Below are 20242 nucleotides of genomic sequence, written 5' to 3' on the forward strand. Positions count from 1 at the left end.
AAATATCAATTATTATTATTACTATTATTAGCCATTAATCAAGAACACAGCTTGGGTTATATACAAGCGCCAAACTAGATGTGCTGGGATTGATCTGTCACTGTCTTCTTCTTTAGTTAAAAGCAGTTATGGAGTAAGGCAGATGTGGCTCATGTTCCCAGTTTCTCAAGAAATGTTGTGAAAGTTCTCTGCTTCAGGGAACTCCACCTTAAATTGTGGCTGGATCTTCACAGAGATACCCGGGCATGAGGGAAGAGCCCTTGGCTGTGATAATGTAAACTTGGGCCCGTGTCTTTGGCCTTGTCTTTAACAAGAAGTGCCTGCATATCTTTCATCCATGTGAACACTGTTTCAAGCACCTTCTTATACCTGAGCTACAAGATATATTTTGTCGCTTCTTCCCATTCAAAAGAAAAACAGCATTTACTTAGCCATTTAAGAATATCAAAAATGGGAATAATAAACTGGAAGACTCCTCTATCTATTCAGAAAGCTCTGCCAATTAATATCCACTGCTTTATTACTTTTTCCACGTGTAGATTATGCACGCTTGCCTGTTCTTGCATGCTTCCTACATTCCCCACACCTTTTAAGTGTAGTTCAATAATCAGCCTACACCCAACTGTCACATGAAAATCAGACTTGAAGAGAAAAACCAGGATGCTTCCAGATGTAAGTTTATTTTAGGATTGGTGCTATTCGCCCACACAAGTTTTTGCAGTTTGCTCACAACACTGTAGCTATCAAAATGCAAAGCTATATTTCTTTTAAAAAAATTAATCCAATTTCCTTTTACTGTGTAATGACTAAAAATAACCTGTTATACATCTGCGGTGTGGAAGCTTTATTTCTGGCAGTCCAGAAAACACAAGGGAGCTTAGCTCCATCAGTTTTTACATGTTGATGGCACATTTGAATTTTAACCATTTGGCTAAGGGAGCTGTTTTGTCAACATCACACAGTACGTGTGGGAGAACACTGAGACTACAACTATAGTATGGACATCAAGTTTTTAAAGAATAAAGTAAATACATAGAGACGGAGTGAGCTCCCGTTGCTTGGTCCCAGATCTTGCCAACCTAGCAGTTCGAAAGCACGTCAAAGTGCAAGTAGATAAATAGGTACCGCTCCGGCGGGAAGGTAAACGGTGTTTCCGAGCGCTGCTCTGGTTCACCAGAATCGGCTTAGTCATGCTGGCCACATGACCCGGAAGCTGTACGCCGGCTCCCTCGGCCAATAAAGCGAGATAAGCGCCGCAACCCCAGAGTCATCCGTGACTGGACCTAATGGTCAGGGGTCCCTTTACCTTTAAGTTATGTAATTATTACACTTGCTCCAGACCTTGGTATTTGAGGGGGGTTCCCCCCCACTTGCTTTCATGTTTTGTTTTGTTTTTCACAATCAAGCAGTATATAAATTTTATGAAATAAAAGTAAGTATTTTATTTATAAAGCCAAACGTAAATTGATACTGCATCTTCCCCCAAAAGCAAAAGCCTCAATTTTGCCAATTGTGACTCAAGGCTGGTAACATTTGATCTGTCCACTGGTGTGGATGGCAGAATAAACCGACTGAAAATGCAGGTATGTATGCATGAAACATGTGCACAGAAAAGTCAGATCATCATCTGAATGATCTGCTTGTGGTATAAGGCTTCCAACCTTTGGATTAAAACAACTGTCTTCAGTTCTGGTTTTAATGCTGAGAAGCTAGCAAAAAAGGCATTCCCTAGAGAATTTTTTTTGGTAAGCCCTTTAAAACAAGATGCAGTACATAAGAGGAGTCACCTCTGCTAAGTACCATATATTTAAGCACTAGGGACAAGTGAAAATAATTCTAGTCCAAAAAAAGGGGGGGGGGACACTATTTTAGAACTTGGTAAAGGCAGCATTTTCACAGTTCTTTAACCAGGGACAAAAGTAATTAACAATCCTAATTTGAAATAAACCGGGCAGGTTCTGTTTAAAATCCTTCCTCATTTACATAAAGAATATATCTCTTGCTTTCCACATATTTTATCTTGACACAAAGAGCTGCTCCCTCCACAGAGTGCTCAGTGTAGAACTGGGTGGTGCTGACATCACCACCAAAGATGGCAGGTTAACTCTGAGCTCCTGCCTCGAACAGCATTAAATATACAATTTTCACCACTTACTCATTGGTCCTCAGCAAAGATCACAAGGAATGGTATCTGCCACATCTCTGAATAAATAAAGAAATCTTCACAGCTATGTTGCTATCAGAGAATGAGGGGTAAGTGACACATTAACTGAAGAAGGAACAATAGGTCCTGAGATGGCTAAAAGCCTTAAAAACTATCCAAAAAAAGACAAGACCTCCTGAATATATAACTAAAATGCACAATGATCTAGTTTCTAAATGGAATGCAGTAAGAAATGCATTAGGCATAGGGGTCAGCAAACTTTTTCAGCAGGAGGCCAGTCCACTGTCCCTCAGACCTTGTGGGGGGCCGGACTATATTTTTTGGGGGGAAATGAACAAATTCCTATGCCCCACAAATATCCCAGAGAGGCATTTTAAATAAAAGCACACATTCTACTTATGTAAAAACTCGCTGATTCCCGGACTGTCCACAGGCTGGATTTAGAAGGCAATTGGGCTGTATCCGGCCCCCGTGCCTTAGTTTGCCTACCAATGCATTAGGGGATAGTATCAATGATTCATCAAAATGGAGAATACTGCCCAAACCACAAGTGGGGGCATGCATATGGATGTTGAACTCTCCCCTTTGTTAGCAATAAAAATCAGATCAGATCAAACAATATCAGGTATTTTCATTAACAACACACAACATAAAATAGGCATGTTTGCAGATGACATCTTACTATTGTTCACATACCCAGAAAGAAATCAGTCATATAAGGAATGAACTTAATAAGAGCATTTGGGCAGGTCTTCAAATCAATGCTCAAAAATCAGTAATTCTGTGCTTTAACATAAACACAGAAAGCACAGAACAAACAGACATATCAACACATTATAAAATACATTGAAATTTTTATACCAAAGAATTAAAAACCAATAGAAAAAATTAACTATAATCCTTTAGCATGGAAGATATACAAGGAGCTTATGAACTGGTAAAATTAAATATAGCATGGTTAAGCAAGATTGCAACAATCAAAATGAATACATTACCTCCATTGACATACTTATTCCAAGTACTACCCATACCACTAACTCACAACAAGATTCAAAACTGGCAAAACAAAACAAAACAAAATCCTACTAATTAATTTATACACAACGGCAAAATATCCAGGTTATCAAAAATTGTATTGTATGAACCAAACAAGGAGGGCTTGGGATCCCTTAAAGGTAAAGGTAAAGGTACCCCTGCCCGTATGGGCCAGTCGTGTCCGACTCTAGGGTTGTGCGCCCATCTCATTTAAGAGGCCGGGGGCCAGCGCTGTCCGGAGACACTTCCGGGTCACGTGGCCAGCGTGACGAAGCTGCTCTGGCGAGCCAGCACCAGCGCAGCACACGGAAACACTGTTTACCTTCCTGCTATAAAGCGGTACCTATTTATCTACTTAGTGGCAGACAAAAAATTGGCAGGGGACAAGAAAGTGACTTTGCTACAATAAGGTTCAGCTTTATATCATTTGTGCCCTCCTCACACTCAACTTCAACCCCAACAACTCATGGCTCTTTATGGAAGGACTCACTCAACTGACAAAAGTGGATATATCAAAAGAAGAACTTTATTTCAGCTTTTGTATGCCTGAGGATCACCCTCAGTTTCCATGTTTTCTAATATTGTCCACTCCTCTGTTTGCCTCTGCTTGGGTTATTCTTATTGCTCATTGTTTATGTGAAAAACAGGAATAAAAATAAGAATTCTTGAAAAAAGAACTGTAGAACTGCAGTTCAATGCAATTTCAATATCAGTACACATTTACATTAGAGAATTCTGTACAAGTGAATTTGTTCAAGCGCTTCTCTATCAGCAGCTTCTTCGAAAAACACATCGTAGTCCAACGGCAGAGCTTCCACCCATTGGCTGAGCTGAATGTTGACCTGAAAAGAAATTAAAATTTCATATTTGCACCTACTTTCTAGTGCATGCAGACCTCTTGACTACTGATGAAGGCAGGTAATAAAAGGTTATCAAAATAAAATATTATTCTGCTGCAGGACTAACATAGGTAAGGTTTGCAATGTACATGTATGTTTTCAATATCTTGTGACGGATTTGGGACTGCAGTATTGGTAGCATTCACACATTGCTATCTCTCTCAACTATATCATTGCAAATGATAGTACTGCGGCCCTCAGTGAACTGATCAAAATCACATTTTCATCTTGCCATTGACACATGTTGCTCCCCCCCACCCCGGTCCTTCTTTCTCAGAGGTATAATCATTAAGAACCTGAGGGGAGAAACAGGCAGTTTGCTAGCACTATGCTCAGATCTTCCCAAAGCGCCAAATACGAGACCCATGGCAGGAAGCCATGGGACCTCCATGGTCCTCTCTCTTGCCACCAACCTCACTGATCTAGGAGGTGGACACACAAGGAGGGCTTCTGTTGCAGAAGCTTTTTCCATAAAAGCTTTTTCCATAAAAAGGAAAGACTTGACTGCAGAAAAGTTTGAAAAATAACTACTTACCTGAAGCTCCGAAAGAGATTTCTCAAGGCTTGGCAACGTCACTAATAAGGAACCTTTCTTTCTTACATTTTGCCTGATAAATTTCCAGGATCTAGGGGAAAATAAGTTTAGATTTCACTTGCTTGTGCAACCCTTATGGAAAATTACTTGCTTAGCACGAACTAACATGTTCCAACAAAGAGTAGTTATTATCATCCATCATTTGGCGTTTGAGCTCCGAGAGAAAAATACTAGAAGCTTAGCTTGGCCTGCATGAGCATTACAGCCTCTTTGATATGTGCCTGACATATATGAAAAATTATTTTATAGTACAGTATTATTATGGAGTGTACCCCTCTGTTTGTGGGAAATAATATTAACCAGATTTATAAAACATCTGTATTTTGAAAAATACAAAAAGAAATACAGTGGTGCCTCGCAAGACGAAAAGAATCCGTTCCGTGAGTCTCTTCGTCTAGCGGTTTTTTCGTCTTGCAAAGCAAGCCCATTAGCGGATTAGCGGCTATTAGCGGCTATTAGCGGCTATTAAAGGCTTAAGGGATTAGCGGATTAGCTGCTAAAAGGCTATTAGCAGCTTAGTGCCTTAGAAAAAGGGGGTGGGGAGCGAAAAAAACCCCCCAGGAATCGCAAGACATTTTCGTCTTGCGAAGCAAGCCCATAGAGAAATTCGTCCTGCAAAGCACCTCCAAAACGGAAAACCCTTTCGTCTAGCGGGTTTTCCGTCTTGCGAGGCATTCGTCTTGCGGGGCACCACTGTACTACCAATGTTTATAACAGGTTGCATCTACCACCGCATAAGAACAAGGCACCTCAATACAATGGATTATCCCTTTCCATCCTACAGCCCTGTATCCCATCCCCAAAAGCCTATAGGGTTAGTGGGGCTTACAAAACATTGTAGAATGGGTCATCCAGGGTCACAGTGTATGTGTTAATTGAATTGCCTGGAATTGGGTCAAGGAACTTGTACCAAATAATAGCTGCAATCCCAGCCTCAGGCAATGGCACATATCTGCCACTGCATAACAGGAGAGGAAGTTGGCTGGCTCTCATTTGAGGCAACTATTATCACAGCTGCTGCAAGGACAGGGATGTGAAACCTGTGGCCTTTCAGCTGTGGGGGACTAAAACACTCCAACCTCCTGGCCATGCTGGTTGGGGCTGGTAGATGTTGTAGTTTAACAACTATATTGAGAGCTCTTTTCCTTGCCATTGCTGAAAGGGATTTGCATGGCTCTTACATCCATAATTTACTCCACTCTTCTTCCTCTACGTCTAAATTCCAATTTACCACCCACCAACTTCTTAAATTTTGCTGTGGGCAAAATTGTACCTCTGTAATAATTTTGTGCATGGATGAAATTATACATTACGCCACTATGTTTCTTTCCACTATTATTTTCTCATAGGTTGTTAACTGCCTGGTACCTTCATTTTTTACTTTTGCACTTATAGGATCACCATCAGTTTCCAGGTTTTCTAATATTGTCCACTGGACTCCATTATTAGCTGACATTAAATGTGTCATTTATCACTTAAACGACAATGCTTCATAATAACTACTTGAGTTTGAGAGTCTGGAACTTACGTTTTTCTTAAATATACATTTCAATTCTAGCTATTTAAAAGAGGAGAGACATGTGTAAGTCTAAACGTATCCTCAGGAATGTATTCCTAGTTTCTAAAAAATTCAGGAACACACATCTTACCTCGCCTGTTCTGAGCTGTCAAGGAAATATTCAAAAACATTATTCATCACAACAATGTCAGCACTCTGAAGAAGTGACGCCTGAGTACAAATGTCCGCATGAAGTACCTGAAGGGGGAAAATCTGTAAGCTTCTAACATGAAAGATCATCTGGCAACCATCTCAAATACTGAAATTAGCCCCTCCCCCCACTGTTCTAGGGGTTCTCCCCTGAAAAAGCCATTTTTTGAAGGTGCAGTGGCATAAAGAAGGAAAAAGTCGTGTTGCACAAGCAGAAGGCTTTGCACAGGGCTTCCGCTGATGGTGAATCCTACCTAAGACTTTCCCATCCAATTCATTTCAGCAGCTGCTTCACTTTACAGTGAAACAGCTACTGAAACGAAAGGGTGGCGAGAACAACTGAATCAAGGAAGTGCTACCTCCCATCTTATCAGCTGATTGGGGGGGTGATACTGCTTTGTGCTGGGTTCCTGCTTTGCACAGCATTTTAATGACTCCTGACAACCAGCTGCTTGATGGCTGCTTTGTCCAAAATGGTCTCACAGGCCCAAAGGGACACCTGGTGGGCTAAGGTTGGTCCACAGGCCAGAGGTTCCCTGACCCTGACCCTAAGCAAGCTGCTTACTCTTGGCCTCAGCCTCCCCATTTGCAATATGGGTGTAAAAATACTGACCTTTTTTATTGAATTATACGTATTACCACAAGATAGCACACATAAAGTGCGTGGAACATCTGATTATACAAATACTAAATACTATTATTATTTTCTTGTTGGTCATGGGAATACCTTAAAATCATCTTAAACCTTTTTCATTGTTTCAATATTAAGAATATTGAATATCCTCCAGCCTCCGTTTAACTCTAGATCTGAGTGTACAGGCTGCTATGGAGTTGGTGGAGTTGGTTTGAATTACATGATGGTTTCAGTCATAATCATTTACAAACTTCAACTATTTGAGGTATACTACCAGGTATGTGCATGACTGCGAAGATATTGCAACTCCAATGACATTATTTTTCTATGAATATTGACTTGCTAGTTCAAAACCTCGCTGTAAATAAAACAAACTAAGAAATATGTTACTACCTTTATTCTTCCATGAAGTTGGTATTTTGCAATGATAACTTCCTGCAACCGGCAAAAGTCTGCATTCATTTCAACACCATAGATCTGAGACGCTGAGCTATAAAAGTAGCCCTAAAAGAAAAGCCAGTGTAGATAGACAGATATATATAGAGGTGGACTGAAATGAAATGTTAAGCTTTACTGAATTATATATATATATAAGATGAGATTGTAAGAATCTTAGAAAGTTTCAGGCCCTCTTCCAGAGGGCTTGGTAGCAAGTGCTCAAAATAGTGTTTAGCCCCACAATAGAAAGTCTACCCTGCCATAATAATTTATCTTATAAATTAGAATAAATGTTTCACAAGAGGCTTGATCAACTTATATGGATTTAACATGGCAAATGCTAGAAACCCACATATTAAGATGCCCCTAAATGATAACTATTACAGCTTTCTGAAACTCTTAACCATCTGGCTAGAAAAAAAGTCTATTCAGATTAAATATGGCAGATTGCCACTTCTGTAAATAGAAGCAAAGAATATGATGAAAAGAACTATTTTTAAAAATATGAGTTATGCTTTATCTGGAGGATATATTCCATTTTTAACACCATAAAGTGCTTCAGCTTTCCAAATGTTAACAAGTGTTTCTAATTTAAGATAAATTTAGCAAAAATTGACACTGCATCTACTTCATTTGTTATTCCAGGAAATAAGGGAATGCCAACAAATAACTGGATCCTTTACACAAGTGGTCAGAGCATCTAGGAAGGTATTCCAAGGAAAAAAAGCTCCCCTTTCTGATCAAGATTATGCCCATGGGGGCAGCTTAGTATTTTTAAAGAGCTCCTTAAGACCTTTTGATAAAATGCTATGGTCCTATGCTTTTCTTTTGTTTATTTATTAAGGGGTTTTTATCCTGCCTTCCTAAATCTGAAGGAGCAGGTAAGGGATCAATGTCAGTCAATCAAACCATAAGATAATACAACAACAGTAACCAAAGAACTGACTATAACAAATTCAGGTTCAGGCAGGAGACAAGCCAAAATCTTGCTTAAGTAACACAGACATTACCTGATGATACTACATAATTGGGAGGAGTAGTAGACTTTCTCTGTAGTCTCTGATAAGGAAGAGTTTAGCTAGGTAAACAACTGCTGATTTTTCTTGGTAACAAGGGGAACATATTAAAATATGAGGCTGTCTTGGATCTCTCTAAGTATCTACACTGACTTGCAGAAGCTGTTCAGTGTCTGAGGCCTGTGCTCTACTATTAAATTGCAGCCCTTCCCTAAGGCTGTAGCCTAGGAAGGCACACACAAAGTTTGAGAACCAAAATTATACACAGATGTCAACTTTACGGTGAAGCAAAACATGACTGCAAAACTGAACCTGGGCAATGGCTTCCTGATATCTATTTCCTATAAACTGCTGAAACAATTCTTTTAACTATTGAGCGGGATGAAGAAACCTGAGCTGGATTTGCCCAAAACTCAAAAAAAGTATCACCAGCCCAATCGCCCTCATTATACAGAGACTTATTGGGCAGTTATAATAACAAAGTGGCTGTAATATGTCATTGCACCCGTGTCTTTCTGGCTTAGAGAGGAGAATGTAGTCATATCACATCTGGGTTTGGAGTAAGATGTCCAGTAATATACCACTCACGTTGTGAACAAAATTTTGAGCAAGGTAGGTTATAACATTAAGCAGCGTATCTGCAGGACAACACATAGCACAGAAGCATAGAATAACCACCAGGAACAGGAAAAAGATACATCACAGGAAATTGTTAACAAATTCCTGGACTGGGTTTTACCCCAAAGAGGACCGCACCAAGTCTGGAACCAATGTCAACCACCACCTTTCCTGTCAGATCAGGCAGTACATGCCGAAAGAGAAACTTCAGTTCCGAGATGGAAAAGGAATGAGAAATGAACTCTGGGAAAGAAGAGCAAAATAATTTTAAATAAACAACATTGCTGGAACAATCATCAAACATTGTCAAATGTTTAGTAGAACATGGATTAAAACACCTTTCCAAAAAGAATTATCATTTTTCCACTTGTCTGCTGAGAATAATATCTCCACCACATCCACATCTTTATAATTTTGAGTAAAACATCAATCTGGACATGATCCTGTATTTCTTTACTTAAAAAGTAACCTTAATAATACAGGGTGAGACTGTAGCATTGGACACATTTCCGACTCACTTTTAAGTAATATAGCATAAATTAAGTGCAACTACTGAAGAGTAAGGGGACGGGGGTGGCGCTGTGGGTAAAAGCCTCAGCGCCTAGGGCTTGCCGATCGAAAGGTCGGCGGTTCGAATCCCCGCGGCGGGGTGCGCTCCTGTTGTTCAGTTCCAGCGCCTGCCAACCTAGCAGTTTGAAAGCACTCTCGGGTGCAAGTAGATAAATAGGGACCGCTTACTGGCGGGAAGGTAAACGGTGTTTCTGTGTGCGGTTCTGGCTCGCCAGAGCAGCGATGTCACGCTGGCCACGTGACCCGGAAGTGTCTCCGGACAGCGCTGGCCCTTGGCCTCTTTGAGTGAGATGGGCGCACAACCCTAGAGTCTGTCAAGACTGGCCCGTACGGGCAGGGGTACCTTTACCTTTTACTGAAGAGTAAATGGTTTAAATAATACTTTGCAAGATCTTAACTGTCTAGTAAGTGCTATGGGTCTGTTTCACGTTGTTCTTTGAACAGAATTGTGAGCAAAATGAAGAACAGATCAGAGTCCTTTTCACATATGAACACATGGTGGGGAAATCAGGACCATACCCTCCAACCTAGAATGCCATATGTTCAACTGAAAGTCTGAACAGAGCCTAGGAGGCATACACAACTGGTATATAGACGAGCTCTCTCTGTGCAAACAGAAACTTGCAAAGCGTTCCTAATTACACATACAAAGCTTTTCTCTGCACAAGTGCAGGCTTCGTTTTTACATTCCAGCTATCGGTACAGAGCTTGAAAGGGGGGACCTGCAGCTGTGAGTCTGCTCTGTCCTCCAGACATTCCCTGAATGCAACTTAGGGCCTTCGCTGTAGTGACATCCTGACTTTGGAACTTTCTCCCTAAAGGGAACTGTTCGTGCTCAACTTCAACCGTTTTAGCAAACACACTTTTAATTGGAAAAATTAATGTTGGTGTAATAAACACACACATATTTTAGTTACAAGTTACACCTAAGACATAAACAACCCCACCGATTTACCTGAACTAAAATTAAAAGCTAATTTATGTTTATTGGTTTTGTTCCTTTTTTATACACTTTATTGCAAATTTTAAAAACAACTACAAAACACAAAGTGCTGTCTTCCAAGACAATACATGTACACATGTTAAGTCTTGCATGCATCAAAATAAACCTGGAAAATCAGCTCACTTCAACAGCATTAAGATAATTTTTCCATAGTAGCTGCTGTAGCAAGATGAAAGGGAGATTACTTTAGTATTGTTAATAAACTATATAAATTGAGACCATGCGGTCAAACTCATTTTCCTTTTTTTAATGGACTTTCACCTTATTTCCCATTTCATCTGGGAGCACAATAACTTGTAGATGCTTCCGCAGCTCACTCTGAAAAACATAGTTCCACATCTGACTGAAGCTGCTCCATATTTGATTTAGGACAAAAACATTGGATCAACTGCATAGGCACACATTGACCAATGCTGTCATCTGGCCTCCAAGTACATCATCTATGTACTCACCTAATGGTGCTGTCCGGTGAGAGCCGCACATTAGACAGTAATATCTGCTCATTTTCCCTTCTTCACACAGTGAGTCAATACAGTCGTCATCATAAAGGAATGCATCAATATGAACTGTGGGTTTTGTTTGCTGTTGCAGCTGAAGGAGAAGCATAAAGATGAACATGTATATTAATCAGCAAATTTTCCCCAGTACTTGCTGCACACAATTTAAGCCCTAGACTTTCTGTTCCACTACACTCCAAAACTCCCTGCCCCCACAAAGGACCACTTGAAAATTGCGGTGAGTCTTGGCTGGCCACTTCATGATCTTCCTGTCTATTGAACCAATAATAATGCACTGTGCTGGTTGCTGTATGAATTTTAATTGTATTTTTATAGGCACACAATGGAACACCCGAGGGAAGCTCTCAGACCACTGGTGGTCCACAAACCACAGTTTGGGAACCCTTGACCTAAATTATGCCTGTTTCCTCATTATTTTGTACCTCTAATTTAACATGTTTTCTCTGTCTAAGGAGTCAGTATTATATATTATACTGCTACATCAATGAGTTATATTCACGGCCAGGCATTTCATTTGGAGACCCCACATTGCTGTCTACTAAGGATGCACTTTGAAGGTGGCAGTTTCTGCAGCTATAAATGAGAAACAGATATAGATAGATAGATAGATAGATAGATAGATTGCATTTACTTGTGTGATACTTAATATGTCATCAGTGCTAGCTGGAATATATATCTTTGTTATAAAGCAAATAGCAAAAGGGGAGAAATTGTGGAGTAATATGAGGAAAGATAGTGACTAATTTTAGCTGATTAAGAGGAGCCAATGGAAGAAAACTAGTTCCCCCATAAGGCAGAGGAAATGTAACCCTCATAACCCAGGTCCCACTGTTAGGTGGTAGAAATTCTAGGCTCCCTCTCCCGGGCAGCTAAATTCAGTATTTTTGCCCCAAACAAATGAGCATTGCAGCCAGCTATGCTGGTTCATTTGGAGAGGTGGGATCCAAAAATAACTGCAGTGTACAGTGGTGCCTCGCAAGACGAAAAGAATCCGTTCCGTGAGTCTTTTCGTCTTGCGGTTTTTTCGTCTTGCGAAGCAACCCTATTAGCGGCTTAGCGGATTAGCGCTATTAGCGGTTTAGCGGCTATTAGCGGCTATTAAAGGCTTAAGGGATTAGCGGATTAGCTGCTAAAAGGCTATTAGCAGCTTAGCGCTTTAGAAAAAGGGGTTGGGGAGTGGAAAAAAAACTCAAAAATTTTCGTCATTTTCGTCTTGCGAAGCAAGCCCATAGGGAAATTCGTCTTGCGAAGCGCCTATGAAAACGGAAAACCCTTTCGTCTTGCGGGTTTTCCATCTTGCGAGGCATTCATCTTGCGGGGCACCACTGTACTGTTTTTATTAGGATCAACTCGGAAGTCACAGTGAGCAAGCTTTTGAGTTCTTCAAAACTCAGGATATTCAGGATAGATAGGTGAAATAGAGGGAGAAGAAATATGTTTCAGAGCATAATAGGAAAAAAACAAACCCAAAAGAACATTTAGGCAGAAAAAAAAATTCCGGGGAACCTGAAAACTTGATCAATGCTTTGTAGTGTTTTATTCTGTTTTTGCTGCTTAGATGATTAAGCATGACCAAGCATCACCTGACCTACACTGGGCCAATCAGCACAAGGACACTTATTCAGCAATTAAAGCTTATTCCCTGCTCTTCTCTTTCTTGAGCTGTTAAGGAGAGATGCCCTGGGCTCAAGTTCTGACAGCGACTCAATCAGGTTATTCAGCAACCTGCATCAGACAGAAGTCCCTGATAGTCCTAGTGGTGGACCCAAATCACTAAACCATCTGACACGGAAAGGCCTCAAAAGTTAAACTTACTTTTTGGAGAGCAAGGTGCTCGGAGCTGAGCATGGCCTCTTTTGGCAAACAATCTCTAAGATCTTCAGCAATACTTCTGAGAATAATATCATCGTTACTGGATGTGAATTCATCAAAGTCATCTACAAAATATATATGTATATACAAATAAATAAATGATCATGTGGCACTCTCAGGCACCAAGAATATTAACGCAACGGTGATTTGCACACAATTCCAGATGTTCAGGATTTTTATTTGAAGAGCTGTTGCACAATTTTTGTTGCTTATTTTTCCTATAGGCGACAGATTTACATGCCGATGACATTACGTTTCAAAAAGCACTCGGTTATTTTAAGATTTACTTTAAGATGTAGAAACCTACCAACACGGCAATCTTTGCTCCCACCAAAGTTATCGTATTTCATTCACTTAGCCATTTAAACATCAAAGATGCTTTTGAAGTATTGGAAGAAGGGCAAAAACATGCAACTGCTTGCTTGTACATTTTTAAACACATTTCATATTTGGAAAAAAGGTATGAGCAAAGGTTTGTTGGAACAGTAATTGAGAAAATAATGGAAAATGGAGGGAAAGCATAGCTCAGTAGTGACATTTATGAGGTATCTTCAACGGTATGAAATATCAATGTGATAAAGTCTCCAAAACTAAGAATTTGACCTGCAGGCTGTTAATATACATTTTATTTCCTGTAGAGCTATTTTCTGCAACGTGGTGACTTTTTCAGCTCAGGCTACCTTCTGTATTATTGCTTACCCTCTTCTTCCCTGAAAATTACTGCCTCTAACAGCAAACTCCCTTGACAAAACAAGACCACTGAGATACAAGAGGCAGGCAGAAGTACAAAAAGCCTTTTAAAAGGTGGGCATGGCTGATACGCAGTGACTGGCTAGAACTGTAAACAGGAAGAATGCTGTTAGGATTGAAGATGCACCAGCAATATTGCCACCGTCCTTTCACCCAGCTACTTAAAGCTCAGACAATAGAATTCTGCTATGACACAATTTTAAGGCTGCAACCTTAAGACTATTTTAAACCAATTTCTCTTAGCTCAGTAACTCCCCAAAGTAGTTTCAAGCATCGTTATTTGTAGTTACAGTATTTTGGGAAGGAAGGTGGAGGCCAGCATTTCACTGCAAAACTGGTCATACAGGCCCACCCAGTTTACCAATTAAAGGAACATCTTGAGGAGATGTTTTTTTTCCTAAGGGAGAAAAAAAAAAAGAATTTGAAACCTTGCGGTTACTCCAGTATGAAAGTGGCAGGCAAAACCCAGCAACAACTTAAATCCCACATGAGCTAAAAATGCATCCTCCTATCTCAGCGGCTGCTGTAAGTGTGGCTACAGAAAGCACCATGGGTTATACCCAATGTTGCCATTGCGCAAGTGTTCCCACACAGTGGGATTTCCTGGCTGCAGCTCCTTGTGAACTCTTAAAATATGTTCAAGAGGACTGGTGGCCTGCAGGCAGGTGAGAGGAGAGGCAGGGGAAGTTTGTTCGCACGGAATTGTATGCAACTCTATAATTAGCTAACTTTTTCTTTAGCCATCTTTCTAAGCATATAGATGCAGTAGATGTGCTCCGGTAGCAAACAACTCTTTGCTGCTTCCACAAGATCTTCAAGAAGGGTTACAGACTCAAAGTTGAATATGCATGTTTACTGTCCTCATGCTGCCACGGAAAACCTTGACAGAAAAAAATGCACCCCTCAGCCAGCTAGATTGAAACCAAGATAATTGAACTGAAGTGCCATTCTGATTGCTTCCCTTCAGCTCAGCAAAAACCTCCATAATAGGCTTAAGGCTGATAGGAGCTCCCATACACCCTTCATACCAGAACACACTGCAGAACCTAAAATGCCTCTGGACTCAGGAGATAAAATGATATCTCTGATGGTGTACAAGTGCTGCCACATGAAGAGAAAAGAGTATCAGAGACAAGTTGTAGTAATATGCAGTTGCTGACGCACACTTACGTGCATGAGTTATTCTGATCCCAAGTTAACAAGGATGGAACTCAGCAGGCTCCCAGCAGCCTTTGCTTCCTCACCCCCCACCCCCACCCCTGTGTTCCTCGAAGAAGCTGGTAGCCAAGCATGGCTCCCAGCTGAAGAAAAACCACATGAATGAAAAATCTCTCTGAAGTAATTTTACAGCCTGCATCTTCTGCATGATTCATTTGTGTAAGAAGACAAATGTCTTTCCTTTGGAAACTTTTCTTCTTTACTTTACTGCCAAGAGATGGAGAGTTGTTTGCTGTAACTGCTGAAACTCTGAGTAAAATATTCACTTATTTACAATGCTGTGTCTGTGATTTATTCTAGCCTAAGTATTTTGTGGGAAATATTTAAAGGTGAACGAGGGCAGATGTAAAATCTAATGGAGTTTTAATGTGCTTGGAGCAATCACCACTGTGCTAACTCTGCTATGAGAAAGTAATACTATCTTCCAAACCTCTCTCTCCCACAAGAAGAGCAGAGCAAGGGGAGAATTCATCCATACTTTATTCTCTCCCTCCCTCTCAAGCAGAGAAGTTGAGCCAAGTTTCCCTAGAGTTGGCTCCCTGGACCTGGTTCTGGAGACAGCAATCGCCTTCCATGGATGGAATGTGGAAGCAGAGACATGTAAGAAACCTTTATAATCTGTGGCTGTCCTTTATGGGTCAGAGAAAAGCAAGGCCTAATAAAAATAACATAACAACAGACTTGCTGAATCTGTCCAGTGGCTCATCTAGCCCAGCATCCTGTTCTCACAGCGGGCAACCAGGCGCCCATGGGAAGTCATATAACAGAACCTGAGTGCAACAACACTCAACTCTCCTTTAGTTTCCAGCATCTGGTAATACGATGCATGGAACACAGGTGGGGCTGTCATCTAAACCACTGAGCCTCTTGGGCTTGCTGATCCGAAGGTCGACAGTTTGAATCTGCGCAATGGGGTGAGTTCCCAATGGGCTCAGCTCCTGCCAACCTAGCAGTTCAAAAACACACCAGTCCAAGTAGATAAATAGGTACCACTGTGGCAGGAAGGTACAGTAAAAGGCGTTTCTGTGCGCCCTGGCTTCCGTCATTGTGTTCCATTGCACCAGAAGTGGTTTAGTCATGCTGGCCACATGACCCGGAAAGTGGACAAATGCCAGCTCCCTCGGCCTGAAAAGCAAGATGAGCACCACACCCCATAGTCACCTTTGGCTGGACTTAACCGTCCAGGGGTCCTTTACCTTTTACCTTTAATACAACATACATACTCTAGCAGAGAGAGCACCTCCCCTCAGCTTAACTACCACCCCATGCCAAGTGTCAGCTCATGACTGTAGGCTGACAACATTCACCAGTAACATGAGGGCAGCATCTATGTGCAATAGCTGGTATTGATGGGCTTTGAGGAGCTTTCCTGCCTAAACTATGGCTGCATACATTTCTGCCTCCCAAAGAATCCTAGAATTTGAAGTTTGCTAAGGGTATTAAGTGTGAGCAGATAAACAACAGTTCCCATGATTCTTCAGGGAAAGTGATATGCTTTAAATATATGACATGCATGCAGTCTATGACTTTACTCTCCTCACCCTGTTCTTTCCCTGCTGCTTGCAAGCAGCTGATCATGCAAGCCACCTACCTCACTAACTAGAGAAGCAATAGAACAAAGCAAAGGCTATTTTTGTCTCTCCAGCAAAGGTGTGCTGCCCCACCCGAAATCCAGGTGAATAGGGTAGATGCCCTCCAGTATTCTGAAATCTGAAACCAGGATCCCAATACATCAGTTGTAAAACTCTCCTTCAGGAGAAAGAAAAGAAACAGGATGCATTCTTTGCAGTTACCTGGGAGTAAAACCCATTGAATTCAATGGGCTTTCCTTCTCAGCAGATATGCACAGACTCCGTTCCCATATGCAAACTAGTAGTACAGCACAAATGTTTCTTAAGAAGATGATTGAGATAAAGGGTAACCTGCCCTTGTCTTGGAGATGGAAGTAGAGGTGGCCTACATATTCCCTTTATTAAATGTATTTTTAGCTTGCAATTCATTATGTGATTCCAGGCAGGTTACAACATAAAACAAGAGCAATTACAGATAGTTAAGTGCAGGTTAAAAACATGGCATTAAAAGTTCAGTCATAAAAACACCCAGAATTACAGCAGCAGTCCAACATCCCACAAATGTATTGGCAAACAACCAGGTCTTCCCCTGGAACTGAAATGCCAAAAGCATTGGTGCTACTCAAGTTTCGGGGAGAGGGTATCCTGCAATTGGGGTACCGCCACAGAGAAGGCCTTAATATGTATTACCACATGGTGTATTACCCTCAATTCCAGATCATTAACCCAGCAACAAAGACCTGATCCATAGTTTTTCCTGCTGAATATTGGCCAGTAGTATACAGGTCAAGTCCCATGGTTGTCATAGTTACATGAAGTTCTAAGCTGGCCATCCCAAGGTGGGCCCAGCACAGATGTTAAAGTCATTCAGTGCATGTCGTCTGTTCAATACTTGTTCATATCTGTTCAGCCAGTGTGGTGTAGTAGTTAAAGTGGTGGACTAAGACCAGGGCTCAACCCCCCCCCCCCAGCCATGACCATGTGTCAGTTACTGTCTCTTGGGCTAACCTACTTCACAGAGTTCAGAGGATAAAATTGAAGGATGGAAAATCATATCTGCTACCACCTCAAGCTCCATGAAGGAAACATAGTTTCAAATATAATAAATAAAGAGATTGCTGATGATTTCAGGGTGCTGTTTCCAAACTTTATTTCTCCTGTATTTGAGCTCATTTGCACCATAATGGGAAAAATGAATTTAAGCCATCAGTAAATTTAGCAACATACACCTCACAGTTTGTGGGAAGACCACACCAACTGCGCAACAGTGAAGGAAGGGTTGCTAAGCAGCTGCCTAAAGATAGCAATGTCTATTTCTATGATGGTATAAAACCATGGGGTTTCTGTAATTTGGTAGAACTCCTCTTTTATAATACGTATGGGAAAGGAAAAAGAATTTTAGCGTTTTCTAAGCAAGACTGGCTACAAACTTTTACTGATGCAGCCACCCAAGAATTCTTAATAGCAGCACCACAATGCCATTGTGGGGCAGTGCTGCAAAGATCCAAACACCAGCTGACCAGCGAAAAACCTAACACAGTGGTACCAACATTGTGAGGATGATAACTATTGGGATGAAGCAAATAACAGATAATGGCTTTCCATACTGCAAATGTACACTAATTAATGCTGAGTAATTTCAATTATTAGTTATATTCATAAATGCATATTAAGGAATTATGTGACAATTTTTTTCTACATTTCTGCAGTTTATGCCAGGTATGGGGAACAGATGTGGCTAAGTTTCCACTTTTCATCAACCCTAGACAGCATGGCCAATGATCAGGGGTGAGGGGGGTTTGTAATGCAACAATATATGAAGCATCACAGGTTCCTTTAGCCTGGTTTATAGTCTGTGCTTTGCATAACAACAACAACAACAACACACACACACACTTAAGTCTGAAGTGTTTTGACATGTGATTTCAGCACAGGTAATCAATGTTGGTAAGAGGTATAACATTGATACCTTGCACTCATAAGCAGTTATGATCAATAAATGCATACAGATAATTGAGAATGCAGATCAAGTTGCCCAAGGGTTATAAATTCATCAGGTATTGCTACATACTCAACATACTGAAAGCATCTTGATATAAAAAAGGAAGCTTCCCCCAATTTTTCAGGTTCGCCTTCAAAATACAGGACTTTGCAGCCCGAATATGAAGAACATGCTATTTTAAAAAAGTTCCTTCCAGTAGCACCTTAGAGACCAACTAAGTTTGTTATTGGTATGAGCTTTCGTGTGCATGCACACTTCTTCAGATACCTGTTCAGATGCTATTTTAAGTCTGCATTGGCTTCCAAAAACAGTACATGGCCCTTAGGTTCAGCATCGTGCTTCTCATGTCAGCCATCAGATGCCTGCGACAGAAAGCTGATCATCAAGGAAACAGTCCTGACCCCTGCGCTTTTGTACAACCTGGTTAGAGGTGTACTGACTGGGAACATGAAACATGCAAATTATCATTAGGCTTGGTGGAACCCAAAGTAACACACTAAATTGGGGCGAGGGAAGATGGCCGCAAACAGCTGGTCGATGACTGAGCATACTCAGTGGGCCCTGAATGTTGACCGATTATCGGGGGTGACTGAATTGGGGGAGGGGTATCCTGAACAAGAACACCCCATGCTGCAACATTTTGTTGCAGGTCTCGCTTGTAAGAAAACTGTAATGCAAGCGCAGGAAGAAACAGCCAGTGGAGAAACTGATAAGACCCGAGGAGAAACGTTGCTTACTGGTTGTTCTCATCCAGTGAAGCAGGCGGGGCAGATCCCCCGCCCGCGCACCCCGCAGCACGTTCAAAACAGCCTGGCGAGCCGAAGGGAAATCCATGCTTTACCTACTGAACACACTGCGCATGCGCCGGGAAGACCGTCCTCCCTTCACAATCCTGACTGGCAGAATCGAGATACGTCAGCAAAGGGTCTGACGTCTCCGTTCGGCGGCTGAATCCATTTATGTAAAAACCCCCATCCTTGGTGGACGCATGCGCGGAGCAGTCGCTACGCTCACCAGCCCTGGGAGAAAATGAGGAATCGCTCTCGCCGAGAGATACGCCGAGGCGCGATGACAGACGCGGCTTAACGCCCCTTACGGTGCGTGATGGTGACACCCAACGCCCCTTGTTGGCAAAGGGCCCGCTTTCTGAAGGTTTTCTGATACGGTATCCCACAGGAACGCGCGCAGTGGGTCGTCCCCCCCCCCGCCAACGGTTTCTGGTTCGCACGTGCAGTTAGCAGAAACACCCCCCCCCCATCATGCGTGGCAAAAGCATGAAAATACAAAGTTAATTAAAATGAACATACGCCAACACCGCGTTAAATAGGCTCCCTTTCATAGAAATAACAATAATGCTGTGTTTAAAATAGGTTTACAATAAAGGATCCACATTTCTCAACCCCCCCAAAAAAATCTGGTCACCTTGCTTAAGTTATAAACGTCCTTTGGTTCAGCTTTTTGAGAGGGGCCACTCTTCCATCGTCTCCCGAGCGAAACGGATGCCAACTATTGTAGCAGCATATCAAAGAACTGGTTTATTTATCTGGCATGCCCTACTATCCATAAGTGGCTAACTCAGGAAGGACAAGTTTAAGTACGTCCTTTTAAAATATCCACTGGACACAATACAT

At 41.5% G+C, this 20242-nt stretch overlaps 1 protein-coding gene across 1 annotated transcript; it reads right to left on the reverse strand.

Annotated features, from left to right (window-relative positions):
• Positions 1-1383: 1383 nt before the first annotated feature.
• LOC310683463 (uncharacterized protein) lies at positions 1384-19776 on the reverse strand. Its single transcript, XM_083453382.1, has 10 exons — positions 19349-19776; positions 13014-13135; positions 11133-11271; positions 9229-9350; positions 7429-7539; positions 6343-6449; positions 4634-4724; positions 3801-4041; positions 3555-3745; positions 1384-3332 (listed from the first exon to the last, which is right to left on the reverse strand). The coding sequence occupies exons 1-8, from the start codon at positions 19443-19445 to the stop codon at positions 3925-3927; spliced, it is 906 nt and encodes a 301-aa protein (XP_083309508.1). The 5' UTR covers positions 19446-19776; the 3' UTR covers positions 1384-3332; positions 3555-3745; positions 3801-3924.
• Between the last annotated feature and the right edge of the window lie 466 nt (positions 19777-20242).

This window comes from Podarcis tiliguerta, assembly GCF_965153285.1.
Source record: "Podarcis tiliguerta genome assembly, chromosome: 1".
Taxonomy (NCBI): Eukaryota; Metazoa; Chordata; class Lepidosauria; order Squamata; family Lacertidae; genus Podarcis; species Podarcis tiliguerta.

What these genes read in the sequence shown, in the direction of transcription:
- LOC310683463 (XM_083453382.1), bottom strand. Translation starts at nt 19,445, where the DNA reads ATGGATTTCCCTTCGGCTCGCCAGGCTGTTTTGAACGTGCTGCGGGGT. An exon ending in TCACTGGATGAGAACAACCA is followed by an intron (nt 13,136 to 19,348) that starts GTAAGCAACGTT and finishes TATATTTTGTAG; the next exon opens with ATGACTTTGATGAATTCACA. An exon ending in TCACCGGACAGCACCATTAG is followed by an intron (nt 9,351 to 11,132) that starts GTGAGTACATAG and finishes CTTCTTTCCCAG; the next exon opens with AGTTCATTTCTCATTCCTTT.